This window comes from Mastigoproctus giganteus, chromosome 13 (genome assembly GCF_048544385.1).
Source record: "Mastigoproctus giganteus isolate SK-2022 chromosome 13, ASM4854438v1, whole genome shotgun sequence".
Classification (NCBI taxonomy): Eukaryota; Metazoa; Arthropoda; class Arachnida; order Uropygi; family Thelyphonidae; genus Mastigoproctus; species Mastigoproctus giganteus.
In genome coordinates, this window is record NC_143587.1 from 124581770 (window position 1) to 124603569 (window position 21800).

The window sequence follows — 21800 nt, forward strand, 5'->3', positions numbered from 1 at the left end:
GCAATACAAACAGCCCTAGATCACATTAAAAATCGCGACTACAAGAGGTATATGATTTATTGCGATTCATCGAGCGTGTTACAGGCTCTGGTATCGGTGAGTTTTAACCCTCATCCGATCCTGTCCAGGATCCGGCAGATTCTTTTTTCTCTCATGAAATTAGAATTCGATATTCACTTTTGCTGGATCTTAAGCCACATTGGGATCCGGGGAAATGAATCGGCTGATGCCGCTGCCAAATCAGCCATTTCCCTGGATAATCATTGCCTGTCAGTCCCCTATACAGACTACAGGCAAATAATACGTTCTAAATTACTTTGCCAATGGCAAGATTCTTGGCAAGGACAGGCCACAAATAAACTATATAACATTAAGCCTGTAATTATGCAATGGCAGTCCAGTCTACGCAGTGTCCGAACAGAGGAAGTTGTTCTTGCTCAGCTTCGCATAGGTCATAGTCATCTAACCCATTCCTACTTGCTGAGGGCGGATGACCCACCTATGTGCGAGACGTGTAACATTATTTTAACCGTCCATCATATTTTAATAGAATGTCCTGTTTTTATAGAAGCATGACGCTTGTGTTTTACCGCTTTTAATAATTTGACTGAGCCATTTACACTCAGTCAGATAATAGGTGACAGAAATAATGTCCGACGTTTTTAAATTTTTACAATCTTTTAATTTTTATACAAAGATCTAAGTGTTATACTTTTTATGCTTTTAATTTGTATCTTTTTTACATAAAAATTAATTGCTTGACGTGGTAGCCTTGGCTACCAAAATGTTTAGTAGCATTTTAAATTGGACTTGGCGCATTATGGCCTTAGCTGCCAATGCGCCATAAAAAATCAAATCAAATCAAAATCAAACTTTAACCAGAGACCCCATTATTTTCCCTGGAACAGACCAGATCTGTTAGTTTAACAGAAATTAAAATAACCTGGCTGTAATTACACGTCACCCTGTGTACAGCATGCTGAACACCAACAGTGCATCCGAGTGCCATGTCATCATGTTGCTCTCTCCAAATGCAGATATGCCATCAGCGTGATAGTTTGGAATTGGATTCACCAGACCAGGTGACAAATTTTCACATATTGATGGTCATGTGTTGGTGCTGACAAGGCCAAGCAAGACATGCACAGTTTCTTGGGTCTCAGAGAGAGAGCATGGTTACCCATTATGGCTGCCGACTGCCATAGTCTGTATGAGCTAATGGCCAGTGCATGGTCCAAGTGTATATTGGTTTTCTGTTCCTACATTGTACTGGGTGGTTAGCTAGACTACTGTGCTGTGTTACAAGATGAGACACAGTGCTCATCATGAGAGTCAACCACACTTGATTGTCCTGCATGTGACCTTTGTATGGTGGTTTGACCCTGTTGAGCCGGTCATGATAGACCCATGACGTCACAAAACAGGAGCACTTAATCATGTTGGCTGCTGTTGAGATACTGACACCTACATGTCTTTCCTCCAGCAATCATTCCATGTTCGAAGTCAGAAAGATGTTGATGCTGACCCATTCTTCCTCCTAGACACTCAAAAACTGATCACCATCTGTGTATGAACTACAATCTTATATTAGCCATTCCCAGCTTTTAGTTTTCATGAGTGTCACAGACCAGTCCCTTTCTACCTAAGTTAATTTGCGGATAATAATTTATATTATCCGCAAATTAAGGTTCGCTAATGCAGAGCCGACTCTATGTATATATATTTATTGTGAAACATGCTACCTTAAGCTATGGAAAAGTTTCCCATGGTGTTGTTTTCACACAGTTCTAATATCTTGTGTGTGTGGGGGGGGGGGGGATATGCTGCTTTGTGCTGTAGCAAAGTTTCCCATGATTGTATTCACTCAATTAATACAGTTGCCATTATGACTGCTTTTTTTTTTTTTTTTTTGTTCTTTTTTTTAAACTAAGAGCTTTCATTGTGATGTTCAGGAAAATTTCCCTAAGCGAAAGGTACACTATAATTGCCATAGTGGCAAGATTACTTGGCTTCACCCTTATCAGATCATTGCATACTCTTTATGTTTGAGGACTTGTTTCCTTTATTATTAACAAAGCTGTGCAGTATTAGATTTCAGAAACACATAAATGTTTAAGTTGCAGGGATGCCAGATTTATGAGGTTCTGCTTTATATAATTAACTTGAAATAATGAATGTTTTTAAATTTGTTCTGAATCATTTTTTTCTCCCCACTTTCTCCTTGTCTCTCCACCTACTGTATTAGGATTTGGAAGCATACATTAATAGCTATACGGGCTTGGCAAAGTTATATCGATTATTATACATCTCAGATCACTGTTTGTCTCTTAGGATTGAAGCATTAAAAATGGCACTTGCATATGTTCAGACCACTTACAATGTTAACATGTATCAACAAATACATAGGAAATTATTAGAAGCTGCTGGGTAAGCATTAGTATATGTGTTATGTATATATAGCTTTGTCTGTGGGCATGCATTTAGTTTACCATGTTCATGCTTAGAATCTAAACTGTTTCTTCTGTTTGTAAGTTAAATAATATTTTTATTGTTTTTACGCGAGAAGATAAATGTTTGAATATACCTAATTTGCAAAAATGCACATAGGCACTCCTTGTCTTATGCTCATGTTGCACTCTGGAATATCAAGTGTAAGGCAATTGTATTTTTCTATACTTCATTTAAAAAATATACCTTGAAATTTTATAAACAGTATTAAAAGGTGCATTTGATCCTCTGGGTTGTGCCCCTAAAGAGAAAACACATGCAACAGGAGCATGTGTGTTCTCTTTAGGGTGCAGACAACATGAGCATTTATTAAGAAAAATATATTTTTAGCTTTTTTTATTGAGTTGAAAATTATCTTTTTGTGAATTACTATTTACAGATTTTATCCCATTTCTCATTATTTGAAATTTCTTATGCTGTGTATCTTCTGATGTCTCACCTTTATAATATTCCCCTTCCCCTCAGTTTCCTTCTTTTCATACAGCAAAAAAAAAAAGAAAAAAAAAAAAAAAAGCAATTTTCAGAAATGGTTACAAAAAGCCAAATTATTGTGGTAGCTAGATAAATTATGGTTTTTGTCTGTTCTAGTAAATTGGAACAAAAACAGGAAATATAGTATTATCATTTAGCAAATATTGGTGGAAAGGTACGTGGTAGGATATGGTTTTATTTCTAAATTTTAAAAAATAATTGAAAAAATCAAAAGGCCATTTGGCAGACACTAGTATGGATGAAGGGTTAATGGAAGCATGTCCCTCACCTTCCAAAAAGCTTAGTAATGTATAATTTAATTTCCAGCAATATTGCTTGCATTATTTTTCCTTTTTAAAATTGTTAACTGAGCAGTTGTGCTCCCTATTTTATGAAAAGTGGTTGTTCTAAACCTTTTTCATTTGTGAAAAAAAAAAAAAAATCTTTTTTTTTTCCACAAATGAAAACTCCCTTTGGATTTTTTATTAATACTGTTTGTAGCATTCCAATATTTGAACTTTTAGATAGATTTATCTGATTAATTTTATTTATTTTTTATAAAAAGATTAAAAATATAATAAGTAAACTTTTTAAATTAAGAAGTTTTCTTGTGTTTTACATGTTATTTTTGGTTATAAGAAAACAAATAAATGATACAAAATTAAATATAAATGCAAGTACAGTATAGCCTCGATGCAAATCCAGTGTCGGGGAAAACAATAACACCCACGTTATAAGGAAGCATGTTATGGTTGAAAATAAAATTAATATCAGTATTAGCAATGGGGGCACATAATGGCCTTTAGCTGCCTTTGCACTGTAAAACATACAACAACATTAGCAGTGGCCACCTGGTGCAAGGAAGCCTATGGCTTATGCTGCACCAGCCAAAAACAATAAATAAATAAAATAAAATAACAAAAAATAAATAAAATAATAAGAAGAAAATTTTAAAAAATAGTCATTAATAAGGGAAAGGGAAATAGAAAACCTATATGTTTCCCTCCTCCCTTAGGTAATTATCCAGCTGACCTTTGAATTTCCCCAAACTGTCAGCTTCTACTACCCATGTAGGTAACTTATTCCAGTAATTTATAACTCGCTGACTAAAATAAAACTTCCTGAAATCCAGTCTAAACATCTCCCCCACCCCCTGTAACTTGAAATTATGGCCCCTAGTTCTAGAATCATTTATAACCATGAAAATCTCATCCTCATTCATTTTACTTATGTCTCTCAGTGCCTTAAACACCTTGATCAAGTCTCCTCTAAGGTGCCTAGTTTCCAAGCTCTGCAACCCACATATTCGAAACCTTTCCTTATATAGACGCCCTTTTGCCGATCTCATCAGGTGAGTTACCCATCTCTGGACCCTTTCAAGAAGTACAATGTCTTTCTTTAGGTGCAGTCTCCATACTTGAACACAGTATTACAAGTGTGGTCTTACAATAGCCTTATATAATGGGATTATGATCTCCTTATCTCTACTAGCAGTTGTTTGATAAACCATCAATAGGACACCATGGGCCTTCCTTGCAACCAGTCTACAATGCTCGGAGAACTTCATGTCTGACTGTATTGTAATACCCAAGTCCTTTTCCTCCACTACTGGCTTTAGTTCAACTCCACTAAGCGTGTAAGTTATTCTGGGATTACTGTTCCTCAGGTGCATTACCTTACACTTTGCTGGATTAAAGCATAGCTGCCATTTTTCTGACCATCTCTGAAGTCTATCTAGGTCACTCTAAAGAAGCTCTGCTTGGTGGTGATCATTAACCACTCTACAAATCTTTATATTATCCGCAAATTTAGACATCACGCCCTCTATCCCTTCATCGACTTCATTAATGAAAATCATAAACAGCAGTGGTCCTAATAGTGATCCTTCGGGAACCCCCACTTCTTATATTAACCTAATCCGAGGAATAACCATTTATCACAATCCTCTGCCTCCTGCCCTGAAGCCATCCAACTATCCATCTAAGGATTTTTCCTATGATTCCATCCTGTTCCAACTTATGAAGTAACCACTCATGTGAGAATGAGTCAAATGTTTTGCTGAAATCCAAGTAAGCAATGTTGAAATTATTCGCTAAGTCTAGCTCTTGAGTGACCCTGTCAAAATAGCTAAGCAGATTTGTTAAACATGATTTTCCCTTTACAAAACCATACTGAGTATCCTTCAGAATTCCATTTCTGTCTAAATGATCCTGAATTTCACTCTTGATCATTGTCTCCATGATTTTCTCAAATACTGAAGTTAGACCAACTGGCCAGGAATTTCCCACTTCAGTCTTAGAACTGCCCTTATGTATTGGAGATGCATTGGCACTTTTTCAATCCAACGGAATCACTCCCGAGTCCAGTGATGTTCTCATAATTAGCCTCAGTGGTTCATTTGCTGCCTCCCATCAGATTATAAGGTATATGCCAATAACCAATTATAAGGTATATGCCACCAAACTAGAGCAGCAAAGCAACGGGCACAAAGTGGCAAGAGTGCTGTGACTCGGGGAAGAACTGCGGGGGGCGATTCTCCAATGCATCACAGCCTAAAAAAATGTGCAACTTGTGAAATGTTTGCCGAACTATCTGGAACGGAACATGATATTGCCATTGGGGATGTCTTTGTGTGTGCGCAATGTAAGGAGTGTAAGGAAATCAGGCGACAACTCAGCGTTGTTATGGGCCTATATGAGAGTTTGAAGGACAGGGTGGATGCCCTCGAAAGATCTAAATTGAGGGGCCCATCAGGCTTTCAGCTGCCCACATCAACGCCAGAGCTTGCACTTGGTCATCACGCAACACAGCGGCAACTCCCAAGGCAGATTGCGCTGGTCCCAAAGGAACTAGTAGTTGTTGGTCACTCTATTGTCAGGGAAACGGGAAATATATTGTGTAAAAAGGATAGGTGGAACAGGACCAGGGTATGTCTGCCAGGGGCAAAGGTTGATGACGTTGTAGAGCAGATATCATCTTTTAAGGGCACAAAAGGTGATATAGTTGTATACGTTGGCACTAATGATATTAAGAGTAGGAGACTGGCAGAATTACTTAACAAGTACAGGTCACTGTTGAAAAAAAGCCGTGAAGTAGGGTTGAATTTGAAAGTGTCTGCAATTCTGCCCAGACACGATAGGAGGGAGTATATGATGAGAGCCTTGTCAATCAATTCGGCCCTGGAAAGATTGTGCAAGGCTCAAGGGGTAGAATTTTTTTCAGCCTGGACTGTACTTGTTAACAGGAGAGATTGCTTCTACAGGGACGGGATACACTTAAATAGAAAGGGTGCAAGAATATTTGCTGATGCTATCGAGACAGTGTTAGGTGGGTCGGAAAACTGATAGCTTGGTGGGATACAAGGACTAATAGTTTAACAGTAGCCGTAGGCAGAGGTGAAGGTGATTCTTGCACAACTTATATTAGAATAAGTAGCGACCTGGAGCGAGGGGTGTTGGGGGTTTCAGGGACGGATGTCAGTCATCGTGAAACAGGTGGGTATATGGGATGTGTTAGAGTGGCTGGGAATAGAAATAGGTACATGTATACTTGCATGTATACCAATGCTAGAAGTATAGTAAATAAATTTGATGAATTTGAAGTGTTGGTCAAGACATCAAAGGTGGATATTGTTGGGATATCAGAGACGTGGTGCCACCCAGATGTAAGGAATGCCGAACTGGAATTTGGGGAGTACAATGTGTACAGAAAGGATAGACAGGATAGGAAGGGAGGAGGTGTTATGCTGTTAATAAAGAAAAATATAAAATCAAAAGAAGTGCATCCAGTTGATATAGATGAACAGTGCACTGTTGAGTCAGTTTGGTGTGACATAAGCACTGCAAAAGCAAAAATTAGAATAGGAGTGTGTTATAGGCCTAATGACTCGAATGAGTACAATGAACAATTGTACAGAGAAATAGAGTGGGCTAGTAAATCGGAATGTCTTATCATGGGGGATTTTAACTTCCCAGATATTGACTGGAACTTGTGGGTTGGTCACTCACACACTAGTCAGACTTTTGTGGATTTATTGGATGATTGTTTTCTGCAGCAGCATGTTCGAGAGGCAACCAGAGAAAGTAATACTCTTGATCTGGTTATCAGCAGTGATCATTCGTGTATTAAGAATTTGCAGATAAAGGAACCACTAGGTGGCAGTGATCACAGTGTACTGATGTGGGATTTACTTAAAGATTTAATTACCATCAGGGGTAAAGGAAAGGGTTTTTGCTTCCATAAGGGGGAGTACAGTGGTCTCCGACAGTTTTTAAATTCTGTACAGTGGGATCAGCTGACGATGTTACCAACAGTAAATTCTAAGTGGGAAGCATTCAAGGAATTAATCATGGATGCTACTAAAAGTTTCATATCTATTAAGAAATATTGTTCAAGGTTTAGGCCTAAATGGTTATCTAATGAGACTCGTAACAGAGAAGAAAAATTCATGGGATGCATATAAATTATCAAACGACTCAGAAGCCAATGGCAGATATAAGCTAGTCTGTAATCAGGTCACAAAGGAGGTTAGGCAGCCGAAGGCAGATTATGAGAAATCCTTGGCAAAAGATGCTAAGAAAAACAGCAAGGATTTCTTTACTTATATAAACTCTAAAAGGAAGGTGATGAATCTGATTGGTCCACTAGACATCGATGGTTCGACTGTTGATGATCCTGCTCAGATAGCAAACAAACTGAATGAGTATTTTGCATCTACATTCACACATGAGGAATTATTAAGGTTTGAAAATGGCAGGTTATCAAATTGTAGCAGGATACTTAATGATTTTGTAATAACTGAGAGCCAAGTGGAAGAGAAACTGTTGAAGTTAAACGTAAGAAAAGCACCTGGGGTGGATGGGATCTATCCAGTTATATTAAAGGAGGCGGCAAAGCAACTAAGCAAACCCTTAGCCATAATTATGAGAGCATCCTTGGACTCAGGGGAAGGTTCCCACGGACTGGAGATGTGAATGTATCCCCAATTCACAAAGGGGGATCGAAGGGTGACACGAGTAATTACAGACCAGTTAGTTTAACTTCTGTTCCGGGTAAAATAATGGAGTCGCTGGTTAAAGATGCATTGCAGGATCATCTAGACAAGACTGCAGCAATAATTCAGACACAGCATGGGTTTGTTACGGGAAAGTCTTGTCTGACAAATTTGATAGGATATTATGATGTGGTTACAAAGGAACTGGATGCAAAAAATAATTTTAATATCGTATATTTGGATTTCAGGAAAGCTTTTGACACTGTTGCGCATGGAAGACTATTGTACAAATTGGAGCAGAATGGTATTAAGGGTAAGTTGCTACAATGGATAAAAGGATGGTTAAGTGCGAGAAGACAGAGGGTGGTAATCAATGGGTGCTGCTCTTCTTGGATTAATGTTATTAGTGGAGTCACACAGGGTTCGGTGTTGGGTCCACTGTTGTTTTGTATATTTATCAATGATATTGATGAAGGTATATCAGGCTTAGTGTCGAAGTTTGTGGATAATACAAAGGTTGGCAGGGCTGTTAGTGACAGTAATGGCAGTGTGCTACTGCAACAGGATCTAGATAATTTGGGCAGATGGGCTAAGAAGTGGCAACTGAAGTTTAACCTTGACAAATGCAAAGTACTGCATATGGGTAGAAGTAACCCCAGAGAAACGTACCAACTGTGTGGTACTACATTTAAAGTGGTAGAAAATGAAAAAGACCTGGGAGTAATTGTGCAGGCAGATATGAAGTTTTCTGAGCAATGCAGACAGGCTGCCAGGGCAGGTCATGGGGTTTTGTCAATGATATATAGGAATTTTGCTAGCAGGGAAAAGGAGGTGATTATCCCTTTGTATAAGGCAATGGTCAGGCCACGCCTCGAGTACTGCGTACAGGTCTGGAGGCCTCATTTTAGGAAGGATGTAGATTTACTTTTGCGTGTACAGAGAAGGGCAACAAGATTGGTGAGGGGAATGAAGGGATCCTCTTATCAAGAGAGGCTTAAGTTCTGCAAATTGCAGTGGCTGGAGACTAGGCACCTGCACGGTGATCTGATTGAGGTGTATAAGCCCTTGAATGGGTTCAGCACGCTGAATTCTGATGGGATCCTTCCACTTGTTCAGATTACGAACCTAAGGGGGCATAAATTCAAATTAAGAAAGGACAGATGTAGAATAGATGTGCGGAAATTTGCCTATAGCTAGCGGGTGGTTAATTGCTGGAACAAACTTCCATCTGTCGTTGTGGAAGTTGATAGGTTGAATAAATTTAAGGAGGAACTGGACAGGCATTTGGAGGGAATGGTGTGATTTTTTTTTTTTTTTTTGGCTGATGCTGCATAAGCTCATACATTTGCTCATACATTTGCTCATACATTAGTAGTAGTAGTGGCATCACATGCCACTACTACTACTACTATATCACTTGAAATATGAACCCACCAAGTTTCATGTAGTTTCAGTAATGAAACTTTATTATTATTATTATTATTGGGCCTGAACTCAGTGTGTTGTGTGGATGTGAAAAGGTGAACAAAATCACTCACCGTGCAGTCTTCCAGTGTGTGGGGGGCAAAGAGGTAGTAATGTCAAAGGCAATTCATGAGGATATGGTTACAACATTGGGTGAAGATTTCCCTTCCCATTCCACAGTTAAGAAGAGTATAATAGAGTTTAAATAAAGGAGGGAGATGGACACTGCTAGAGGAGGGAGATGAACACTGCAGGTCTTCCAAGCTGTGGAAAACCTGCAGTGTCCATCACTCCAGAAGTTGTTGACAGCGTGCATGATTTGGTGATCAGTGATTGATGAGTAACAGTTTGGTACATTGCCAACGTCTTGGGCATCTCATTTGATCATGTGTACCACATAATAATAGAGATTCTCACTATGAAAAAGGTGCCTGCCCAATGGGTTCCAATGTTGTGAAGAATATACAATGATAACCCTGTTTAATATAATACAATAAAATATACAATGGCAGAAGCTTTCAAGACTGACAAAGTCTCTTTTTCAACTGATAATTCAATTGAAATGTTGTTGGTCCCAATGTTGTTGACAGCAGATTAAAAATGCACAGGACTTGTCAAATCAAGTAAACATTTGCATCACTTTCAAGCAGGTCCAGCAAATTTCCTTATAAGGTTTGTGACCATGTGGGCGTATCACTTTCAGCCAGAGACAAAGGAGCAATCAAAATAGTGGAAACGCAGCTTTTCTCCTCTCCAAAGAAAGCCAAGCCAATTCCTTCTAATTGCAAGTTGATGGCATTGGTTTTTTGGGTTGTTGATTTGAGCGTTGCTAGCAGATTACATTCAGAAGGGCCAGAAATTCACAGAGGCATATTGTGCAGACCATGTGAGGCATTTGCATGAAAACATCAAAGACAAACACTGAGGAAATTGTATTATAAACTGCATCATTTTCCGCAAAGGAGTCTTTTTTCCACCACTAGAGCTCAGTTGCTCACAAATCTGCCCTTGCGATCAGGGCCAGATCTAAACTTGTTTTGGCCCTAAGCTATAATATGTATGAGGCCCTTCTCTCTTACTACTCACCTGTGACAGTATTAAAGATGGTGAGAGGCCCCTTGTAATGTGAAGCTCTAAGCTGTAGCTTGCTTAGCTTATATGTAAATCCGGCCCTTCTTGCAATGGCTGCACTGCATGAGTGCAGTTTTTAAATCTTGGGCCATCCTGCATATTCATCAGATCTAGCATAATCAGTCTTTTATCTATTTCTTAATTTCAAAAAATACTTGATTGGCATCAGTTTTTCTACAATGGCACCATCGTTGCAGTGGATGCATTCCTGGAGGCACAAGAGAAAACTTTCTTTGTAGCTGGAATCAATGATAATTTCAATGATAATTGACTCCAAAGGGGACAGTGTTGAAAAGTAGCGTTACCAGCCTCCTCATATAAACCCTTCATACTCAGGCCACAAGGGTGCCTCCATAGCCAGGTGGGAAGGAGCAGCAGTGTGCATCACACGCTTCTTGATTAGACCGGGGTTCAAGCCCGTCACCACCAAATACGGAGGATGCGGAAAGGTCAGGGAATGACCACCGCATATTCCCGGAGCAATGTGGCCTTAGTTGCTAATGCTCCTGAAAACCAAACAACAACATCAGGCCACAAACTTTTCAAATGCCCCTTGTGTTTTCATATTTTGCATTCCGGGAATGTGCCAAGTTTCATATAAATATTGAAATAAAAATAAGTAACTAATTTTGAAAAAAACCAATTTTTTTTTATATTTGTATACTATTATTATTATTAGCCATATGGTGCAAGGAAGCCTGAGGCTTATGCTGCACCAGCCAAAAAAAAAAAAAAAATAAATAAATAAATAATCCAAATTACCCAGAGAGAGAGAGAGAGAGAGAGAGAAGGGAATCACCAAGAAAGAGAAGAATGATGATATCCAGCTCAGGACCCTGGGTGTGCCAAGCCCACACTTACCAGATGTGAGCCCATTTCTCCAGATAATTTGAGTTTGTGGAGTTTCACAGCGTAATATAAATAGTAATTATCTCAATTTATTAACAAAAATATATCGCAAGCCCCTGGGGGTTTGCAAAAGTGTTCCAGGGGGTTCACACTAAAAATTCTATAATGGCGTCTGCTTAGATTTACATAGGTATATTATTGTAAACTACAAAATATAACTAATAATAAACAATAAAGTAAAATCAAATTAAATAAAAATTAAAGAATTGCCAAAGAAAGAAACCACATCTCCTACAGTATATTACGTTAAATAAACATGTTTTCCATACTAATTTTTTTTTGATTCTCAAGGACCATTGTTATGCACAAGTAGTAGTGGCATGTGATGCAAGAAAGCAAGTGTATGAGCTTATGCAGCATCAGCCAAAAAAATTTACAAAACAATTCCCTCTATATGTTTGTCCAGTTCCTCCTTAAATTTATTTAACCTATCAACTTCCACAACGACAAATGGAAGTTTGTTCCAGCAATTAACCACCCGCTGGCTAAAGGCAAATTTCCGCACATCTATTCTACATCTGTCTTTCCTCAATTTGAATTTATGCCCCCTTAGGTTCGTAATCTGAACAAATGGAAGAATCCCATCAGACAATAAGAAGCAGAAATATATGTGCATGTGCATGTCTGAAATTTTGTGCACTTAAAGGTAGCCTAAACTGAAAAATGGAAGAGAATAAGAGATTGGTGTTTGTTTTATGTCTAAAACTTTTTTTTTTTTTAAAGTTTCAGCAGAATTATTTATTTATTATATATACACAGGGTGTCTCAAAAATATTGGTACAAACGTTTAGGGGAGGTAGATAACATCTAAAGGAATGTCAATCGCACAGGAATCCATAACCGGAAACGTCACGGGAAAGTAGTAGCAGAGGCACAAGAAGCAGAAATGACACAAGACTGTAATTAGTGGCAAACATTTATTGGACATAACATTAACAATGGAGTACAAGATGGATGCATTTCATGATGTTACAACAGATGCTTGAAGGTTCCACCATGAGACGCTATGCATGCGTGACACAGATGCAGCATGGATTGGCGGACACGGTCGAACACACCTGGAGTTTCATTGACAGTAGCAGCAGCAGTGCAGACGGGTCTCGCCACGAGATCCATTTCCGTCTCCACAGGCGATTCATACACGATAGATTTGAGGGCCCCCCCACAGAAAGAAATCAAGGCTCGATAAATCAGGTGAGTGTGGGGGCCAGGCAACGAGTCCACCACGGCCAATCCATCGACGCCCAAAATGCCTGTTCAAATGGTCACGAACACACCTTCCATAATGGGAAGGCTCCCCCTCATGTTAAACCAAATGTTGTGTCTCATATTTGCTGGAACATCATCAAGTAACGCTGGTAGAACTTGTTCAAGAAAGATCTGATATTTAGCAGAGTTCATGCAGGATGGTAACAGTTATTAGCATTAGTAGAGGCATATGATGCAAGAAAGCAAGCTTATGCAGCATCAGCCAAAAAAAAAAAAAAAAAAAAAACCTTCCACTTCACCCCTCCGTTCGTTCGAAATACCTGTCCAGCTGAGCCTTAAATTTATTTAGGCTATCAACTTCCACAAGGGATGGAAGTCTGTTCCACCAACCAACTACCCGCTGGCTAAAGGCAAATTTCCGCACATCTATCCTACATCTCTTTCCTCAATCTGAATTTATGGCCTCTCAGGTGATTATTCTGACCAAGAGGAAGAATCCCGTCGGCATTGAACATGCTCAAACCATTCAAGGCTTTATACACCTGTATCAGATCACCTCGCCGGTGCCTAGTCTCCAGACACTGTAATTTGCAAAACTTAGCCTTTCTTTGTAAGAGCAACCCTTTGTTCCATTCACTAATCTTGTTGCCCTTCTCTGTACTTGTTCCAGCATCTCTACATCTTTCTTGAAATGAGGCCTCCAGACCTGTATACAGTACTCAAGGTGTGGCCTGACCATTGTCTTATACAAGAGAATAATCACCTCCTTATCCCTGCTAGAAAAATTCCTGTATATCATTGACAAGACACCATGAGCTACTCTTGCAGCCCGTCTGCACTGCTCAGAGAACTTCATATCTGCCTGCGCAATAACCCCAGGTCTTTTTCATTTGTCAATGTTAAACTTCATTTGCCACCTCTCAGCCCATCTGCTCAACCTTTCCAGATCCAGTATTTGTTGAGTAAATCTGCAGATCTCTTACTCTTAATGTCATTAGTTCCAATGTGTACAACAATATCACCATTGTGTCCTTAAAAGATATCTGCTCTACAACACCATCGACTTTTGCCCCCGGCAGACATACCCTTCATCAACTACAGCTGATGAAGGCGGCCGCTGCTGCTGAAAGCTCCTGTGTTAGTGGTTCTAGTGATTTTAAACAACTTTTATTACTTTTAAGTTTATATATTTTATTGTATTTTATTCTTGTTATGCAACATTTATTTTATTTTGATTCAATATTTTAATATACAGTTATACGTTCAGTACGCATGTATTTTATTTTATTTTATATTATCATAATAAAGACGTTTTACAGATTCGAGTCAGTGTTATTTAGTAGCTTTACGGATGAAGCATACCCTGGTCCTGTTCCACCTATCCTTCTTGCATAGTATATTATCCATCTCCCTGACAATAGTCACCAACAATAACTAGATCCTTTGGGACCAGTATATTCTGCCTTGGAGATTGCCTCTGTGTTGCCTGATGCACAGGAGTGTGCTCTGCTGTTGAGCTGTGCTGCTGAGAGCTTGAAGGGCCCCCCTCATATTAATTTCTTCGAGGGCATTTACCCTACACCTCAAGCTCTCATAGATGCCCATCAGAATGCTGAGTTGGCGCCTAATTTCTTGACACTCTAGGCATCTAGCACACACAAAGACATCCTCCTTGGCTAGATCATGTCCCGTTTTAGAAAGTTCAGCAAACATTTCATATTTTGCACATTTTTTGAGACTGTGATGCATTGGAGAATCACCCCATTTCTTTCTCCCCTGAGTCACAGCACTCTTGCTAGTCTGTGTTTTTTGTTTCGCATCTCTAGTCTGGGTCATTTTTTCTGTTTAAATACAACTTAATTAGTAATGAAATTTAATATGATTAATAATATTTTTGATTAATCGATAACACTGTAATAATCTAACATTCCTCATTGAGTGCTATGCTATCTAGTTTTACTTTATACCTTACACTCTCAGTTCTAGATATATATATATACGTTACATTAGTTCTTATTGACTACATAATATCGATGTGTAGATACACCATAGACAACTCTTAAGAAACTAGAAAGTAGTTGTTGTAGGCATCATTTGCTCTTTCTCATATTGTGCTCTGCCTTCACGACGAGTTGCCATGATATTGCACTACCTCAAATAAGTAACGCTTCACTAATAGAGAAGACTATTGTTACTTATTCTCAGTGAGTACCACCACCCAGACATGTTTCAAGGCTATTGGCCTATCATTAGTGGGTGGGCAGGTACCCTAGTATTGCAGATATGACGAAATATTGTCATATACACCTTTTGGCAACTCTCGTATTGTGTGATTATCTTCACAACTGAGTCGTCATGTCTGCAATACCAGGGTACCTGCCCACCCACTGATCATTGAAGGAGCAGTAATTGAAAAGGTGGATTAATATACTTATCTGGGACAAGTCATTAGCTGTAATAATGTTAAATGGCTGGAAGTCAAGTGAAGAATAAATTTTGGATGGATAGCATTCAGGAAATATAGTCACATACTGAGGAGCAATATCCCAATTTGTCTGAAATGTAAAATAATGAACCAGTATATTCTCCCCACCATGACTTATGGAAGTGAAACTTGGGCACTCACCAGAAGAATGGAAGAGAAGCTGAAAACTACACAGCAAAGAAGGGAATGAATTATATTAGGAATCAGACAATTGGATAAGAAGAGAAATACATGGATTAGGCAGCAAACACAAGTAAAGGACATTCTTATCAAAACTAAAGAACTGAAATGGAACTTTCTTTTAGTACCCAAGGGGAGCTAAAAGAAAACCTGGAAGACAACGACGGAGAGATGAAATTCATGAGTTTGTGGGTAGTAAATGGGTGGCCTTTGCACAAAACAGAAGGAACTGTAAAGTTACTGGAGAGGCCTTCATCCTGCAGTGGACTGAAAACGGCTGAAGGTGATGATAGCATCCTTGGATTCAGCGGAGGGCCCTACACTTCAGGGATGTGCAAAATATCTCACCTGTTCACAAATGAGATCAAATAGCAAAGTGGGTAATTACAGACCTGTAAGCTCGATTTTTGTGCCAACCTAAATAATGGAGCTTGCGGTTAAAGAAGTAATGAGAATAGTCTTTACAAGAATACAGTTATATGAAAATCACAGCACATATTTGTTAAGGTAAGATCTTGTCTGATTAGTTACTATGATGGACTCATAAAGGAATTGGATGAAAAATAAATGAATTCTACATACTTTGATTTTAGCAACGTTTTTGATACTCTTCCATATAAAAGACAGCTTTACAAATTGGACAATGTGACATTAGGAGCAAGTTACTGTTATGGATAAAGGGATGGTTGAGTGATAGAAGACAGGGGTGATTATTAATGGCCAATGCTCTTCTTGGACTGATGTTATTAGTGAAGTCTCAGGATTTGGTGCTGGGCCCATTATTGTTTTCATTATTTTTTAATGATACGCAGGGTGGTTAATAACAATAATCAGAGTATGCTATTGCAACAAGGCTTGGATAAATTAGAATGATGGGCTGAAATGTGACAATATGGTTTGGCCTTGAAAAATGCAAGGTTCTGCATTTGGATATTAGCAATCTCTGAATAACATACTATTTGTGTAGTGTTACACTCAAGATAGTGGAAAACAAAAAATACCTTTGGATAATTGGTAATTCTACAGTACATTGTGGTCTCTGAATATTGCAGACAGGCTGTCCTAGTAGCCTGCTGCACTAACTCCTCACGTTCCTTCCTATTAATGTTTAGTTATTTCTCTTAATGCCTGTAACTGTTTATCAGGTTCTGACAATGATATACATTAATTTTACTCGCAGGCACAAGAGTTATTATTCTTCTGCAAAAGGCAATGGTTAGTCCTATCTTGAGTTCTGTATATAGGTCTGCAAAGCTCATTTTAGAAAGGATTTGAATCTGTTGAATGGGTGTGAAGAACAGCAAGATTAGTTAATGATACACAAGGGTACCCTTTCAACAACAGACTCAGTCCTGCAAGTTGCAGTGCTTGGAAAATGGGCACAAGTGTGGAGATCTGAGTGACCTAAATGCTGATGGCATCCTAACTCTTTTTTGGACAACATTTGCTTTCACCTAGAGAGTGATTTCTTGAAAGAGGGAAAATAAGTGAGTTCACTTATTTCCTAGATATAGAGAGTGATTGATTACACTAGCCAACAAAAAATATTTTTTGTCATACCACCACAATGAAAATGTGTGATTCTGGAATAAATAAACTCTCTGATTCCGAAAATCGCCATAAAAAGTCTGTTATGTCTACATCAAAAGATGTACCAATGTTAAATGTTAAAATAAAGGGATATGTGTGTATAATTCAAGTGTTTATAATTTAACTGTTTATATTGTTTATGTTTGGAGGATAGATTTACAACCCTGAGAACATGTCATGATCAGTTAATACTTGGAAAACCTTGGCATAGCCTACAAAAATCCTCACTAAAAATGCTAAGTGTGCTCTCTTCAAATTGTGAATTGTTGCATCAGAATTTGAAGAACTACCTAAGAACCATAGGTAGAAGTCTGATTATGTTTATCACAAGAAACCCGAGGCCTGTGTTAGAAACCCTATTGATTGCTAAAATTAAGAAAATTAGCAATCTTTTAGCATATCTTTTAAAATAAATCAATATGTCATACATTACTGACTAGATTATGCGAAATTGGCATATTTTGGTAAACATAACTTCCTCTATATTTAATAACTGTGACGTGATATGAAACTATCATGGTGATTTTCGAAATCTATGCATAAAAATTGGTTAAAAATAGCATTAAGTTCTTGGAGGTAAAAATCGTGTTGGCTGGTGTTATTGGAACAATTTTTGATCCAGTGTAGCAGAAGCGGGTAGTATTTAATAAATTAAGGAAGGATATTAGATAAATTATTAGGAAGGATGACAAATGACATGGATATTTTTTTTTTTTTTTGCTGATGCTATAAATGCTTTCTTCCTTGTGTCATTTGGTACTACTAATACTACTCATTTTTAAGGGCTACCTCTTTAATATAAATTCTACATAATAGAGTTCTGTGTTAAATTCATTGCTAGTCATGTTTTTGTCCAGGTGGGTTCATAGGATTACGGGTTGTATTTTAATTTATATTGAATTTTTGAAATATATAATGAATTTTCCATTTATTTAACTTTAACAATTCCATTATTATTAATTTATGAATCGATATTTACATATAATTTCTCTGAACAAAAATTCCATTATTGTGGCTTTCTGACCTCTGAAATCGTCAAGAGGCATTAAATACTTTCTTTAGGAAGCATTTTTAATGCCTGCTGACAAGTTCATTTCTAAATGCCTGTGATTTTATATGATTGTCGAGGGAATATTTATATTTAATCCAATAAATACAAGTTCTTAAGTGCATTACTTTATTAGTTTGATCGTGGGGATTGTTTTGTTCCTATTAAAGATCAATTAAGCATGTGTTCACCTTAGACAAATATTGTTATCCTTGGTTCAGCATCGCATAACCCAGTAGGCAAATCTGCTATGCATTTAAAAATCAATGACGCCACCAGGACAGGTATTTTGAAGATTACTGGCTTCTCATCAGCAGGTGGGTGGGTGGCCTGTATTGTCAAACCTGTGGTGAGCACACGCACACACTGGCTTTTCATCGGCCAGCTGTTTGTTTATTTGATTTTTAGGAGCATTAGCAACTAAGGCCATATTGCTCCGGGGATATGCGGTGGTCATTCCCTGACTTTTCCGCATCCTCCGTATTTGGTGGTCACGGGCTCGAACTCTGGTCTAATCAAGAAACGTGTGCTACACACTGCTGCTGCTCCTGCCCACCTGGCTACGGAGACGCTGCATTGGCCAGTGGGTGGCCTCTATTGTCAAACCTGTGTTGAGCATGTGAACAATTGCACATGCACGCACAGGCTTCTCATTGGCCAGTGGGTGGCCTCTGTTGTCAAACCTGTGATGAGCATGTGAAGAATTACGCGTGCACACCACCACACACAAATGGTTATGTGCTGCAACAAGAGTTTTTTTGTTCCCCCCCCTCCCTAGTAACTGCTTGGCAATTCACTTACATTAAGTATGTATAGTTGTTTACATGTTTGATGGGAGGGTGAACTTATGAAAGTATGTGTTCACTACACAGTTTATATTCCTCAGTATGTGTTCATCACACAGTTTGTATTTGAAGATTAACTTACATCTTCAATTCAAGAAATTATTTCAGCAATAACAGCAGCTCTTTCAATGAATGTAACAATTGTATGGGTTACAGTTGAGAGGAAGCATTTTGAATATCTCCATTAAATCACAATTGGCAATTGACTTTATATTACACTACTTTGTTTTTTACTTAAATTGGAAATTTTATATGAAAGTTCGGATATAAAGTGTTAACCAGTCATTATCAGCATAGTATGGACTTTCCATCCTGTCAGTGGGGGGGGGGATATATTTCACATAAAAAATTATCTGACTTTTCGGTACAGTACCATTCAAAGAAATTTAAAAGGATGGGTCGTGGATTATTGCAGTTACATCATTTAAGTTACTCAGTTGTTTACAGAGTTGCAATCAGAAACCCTATATGTAATTTTTTCCCTTTGGCCCATATACTCATAGAATTTTTGAGAGCAGGCTTGGTTAAATTTCCTGTAGTGCAGTGAATTGAATATGGCGGTGATGCTCATTGCTTTCTACAGTAACAGTGACTGAAAATTAGACTTTCCTACTAGCAGAGTGTAATTTTTCTTTTTTCTTTTTTCAAAAGGCATGTGTGTATTTTGATCATTTTATTTGAAATTAATTGTTTTAGAAAAATTGTTAGTTAACTGCCCCCATGTGCATTGCATTACATGCCAATATATAGTTATAAATTGTAAATAATATTAAGGAAAGCCACTTTTATACCATGTGCAGTAAATTTATTTAAATAGTTACATAAAAACTATAAAATCACCATTCACACAATACAAGTACCTAACTTAAATGCAACATTTCAAGGCTTATCTGAGTCACATTGTAGAGAACTACTGGAGATAACAACTTGAATAAGTAAAGGTATTAAATAGAGAGGCAAATCAGTGTGAACCTGTATTATAGTAGATACTTGATTACAAGTTGACTTCTAGTTTTGCACCATAGGAAGTCAGCAAATGGGCTTTAAGGGCATAGCTAATGCTGCCCACTTTTATATATTTTAGCATAATGAAATGGGGGAAGTGTGCAAAAATGTTTAGGCCAAAAGCTTTTTTTATAGTAAAAGAATAGAATATTTATAATAAATGTATTTTATAAAATCAAAGGTACTGTTTATCCACTTAGCTTAAATATTAAATGATAAGCAATTGTGTGAAAAATTATTTTAATTGCAAAAACTTTGAAAATGCAATTTCATTCAGAGCTATGAAAGGCCTCGTCTTCATCGTTGTTGCCAAAAAATAGTTTTGCTGCATATTTTGTAATTTCTAGATGATTGTCGTACACGTCAAATGAGTTCACTCGTTTCAAGCTTATTGTCATTATTTGATTCATCAGAATAACATTGTCTTCAGTTCCATCTATAATATTACCAATGCCACATTTTAAAAATGCATATTTTAATGATGTCAATAGATAAATCCTTCCATGCTGGTTTTATCCATTTGCAGAAAACAGGTAAAGTGGGCTTCATTAAATTGCTGCCTTTTGTTTTTCTTTTGTTTAACTTTTTTCTTGGTAATATTAAAAAAATTATTTTATGTTATTAACATAAATTTTTCTCCATATTATAGAAATCAGATAGCATTAGCAAGGGCACATGATGCAAGAAAGCAAGCTTATATAGCATCAAGCAAGAAAAAAAAAAAAAAAAATACACAAACCCTTCTCATTTCACTCATCCACTCGCTCCGAATGTTTGTCTAGTTCTGCCTTGAATCTGTTTAAGCTAACAACTTCTACAACAACAAATGGAAGTTTGTTCTAGTAATCAACCACCCACTGGCTAAAGGCAAACTTCTGCACACTATCCTACAACTGTCTTTCCTCAATTTGAATTTATGCCCTCTCAGGCGATTATTCTAAGCAAGAGGAAGAATCCCATCAGCATTGAGCATGCCCAAACCATTCAAGTCTTTATACACCTCAATCAGATCACCTCGCAGATGCCTAGTCTCCAGACACTCTAATTTTCAAAACTTAAGCCTTTCTTCGTAAGAGCAACAATTTGTTCTATTCACTAATCTTGTTGCTCTTCTCTGTACTCATTCCAACAGCTCTACATCCTTCTTAAAATGAGGCCTCCAGACCTGTATACAGTACTGAAGGTGTTGCCTGACCATTACCTGTATATTCCTGTATATCATTGACAATTCCTGTATATCATTGACAAGACACCGTGATATACTCTTGCAGACCATCTGCTCTGCTCAGAAAACTTCATATCTGCCTGCACAATTACCCCCAGGTCCTTTTCATTCTCTACCACTGTCAGTGTAGTACCACACAGTCGATACTTTACTCTGGGGTTACTGGTTCTCATATGAAGTACTTTACATTTGTCAATGTTAAACTTTAGTTGCCACCACTCAACACATCTGCTCAACTTTTCTAGATCCTGTTGCAGCAGCGTACTGTCATTAGTGTCCTTAACAACCCTTCCAACCTTCATATCATCTACAAACTTGGACATTAAGCCTGATATACCATCGTCAATATCATTAATGAATACAGAAAACAACAGTGGACCAAACACTGAACCCTGGAGGACTCCACTAATAACATTAGTCCACGAAGAGCAGCGTCCATTGCAGCAATTTACCTCCAATGCCACACTGCTCCAATTTGTTCAGCACTCTTCCATGTGCAACAGTATCAAAAGCCTTTCTAAGATCCAAATGTATGATATCAAAATTATTCTTTGCATCCAATTCCTTTGTGATTACATCATAGTATCCAATCAAATTGGTCAGACAAGACTTCCCCTTAACAAACCCATGCTGTGTCCGAGCTATAACTGAAATCTTGTCTAGATGATCCTGTAATGCATCTTTAACCAGTGCCTCCATTAATTTCCCTGGAACAGAAGTTAAACTAACAAGTCTGT

At 37.9% G+C, this 21800-nt stretch overlaps 1 protein-coding gene across 6 annotated transcripts in view; it reads left to right on the plus strand.

Annotated features, from left to right (window-relative positions):
* The window catches only part of CSN1b (COP9 signalosome subunit 1b), a 400996-nt gene that overhangs the window by 78941 nt on the left and 300255 nt on the right, over window positions 1-21800 (plus strand). For all 6 annotated transcript variants that reach the window (XR_016547831.1, XM_090387802.1, XM_090387801.1 and 3 more), the window contains exon 3: window positions 2246-2427. Coding sequence is in view for 5 of the 6 variants with exons in the window: in XM_090387802.1 (XP_090243928.1) it covers window positions 2246-2427 (182 nt within the window). In the remaining variant the exon portion in view is untranslated. The remainder of the gene's footprint in view (window positions 1-2245; window positions 2428-21800) is intronic.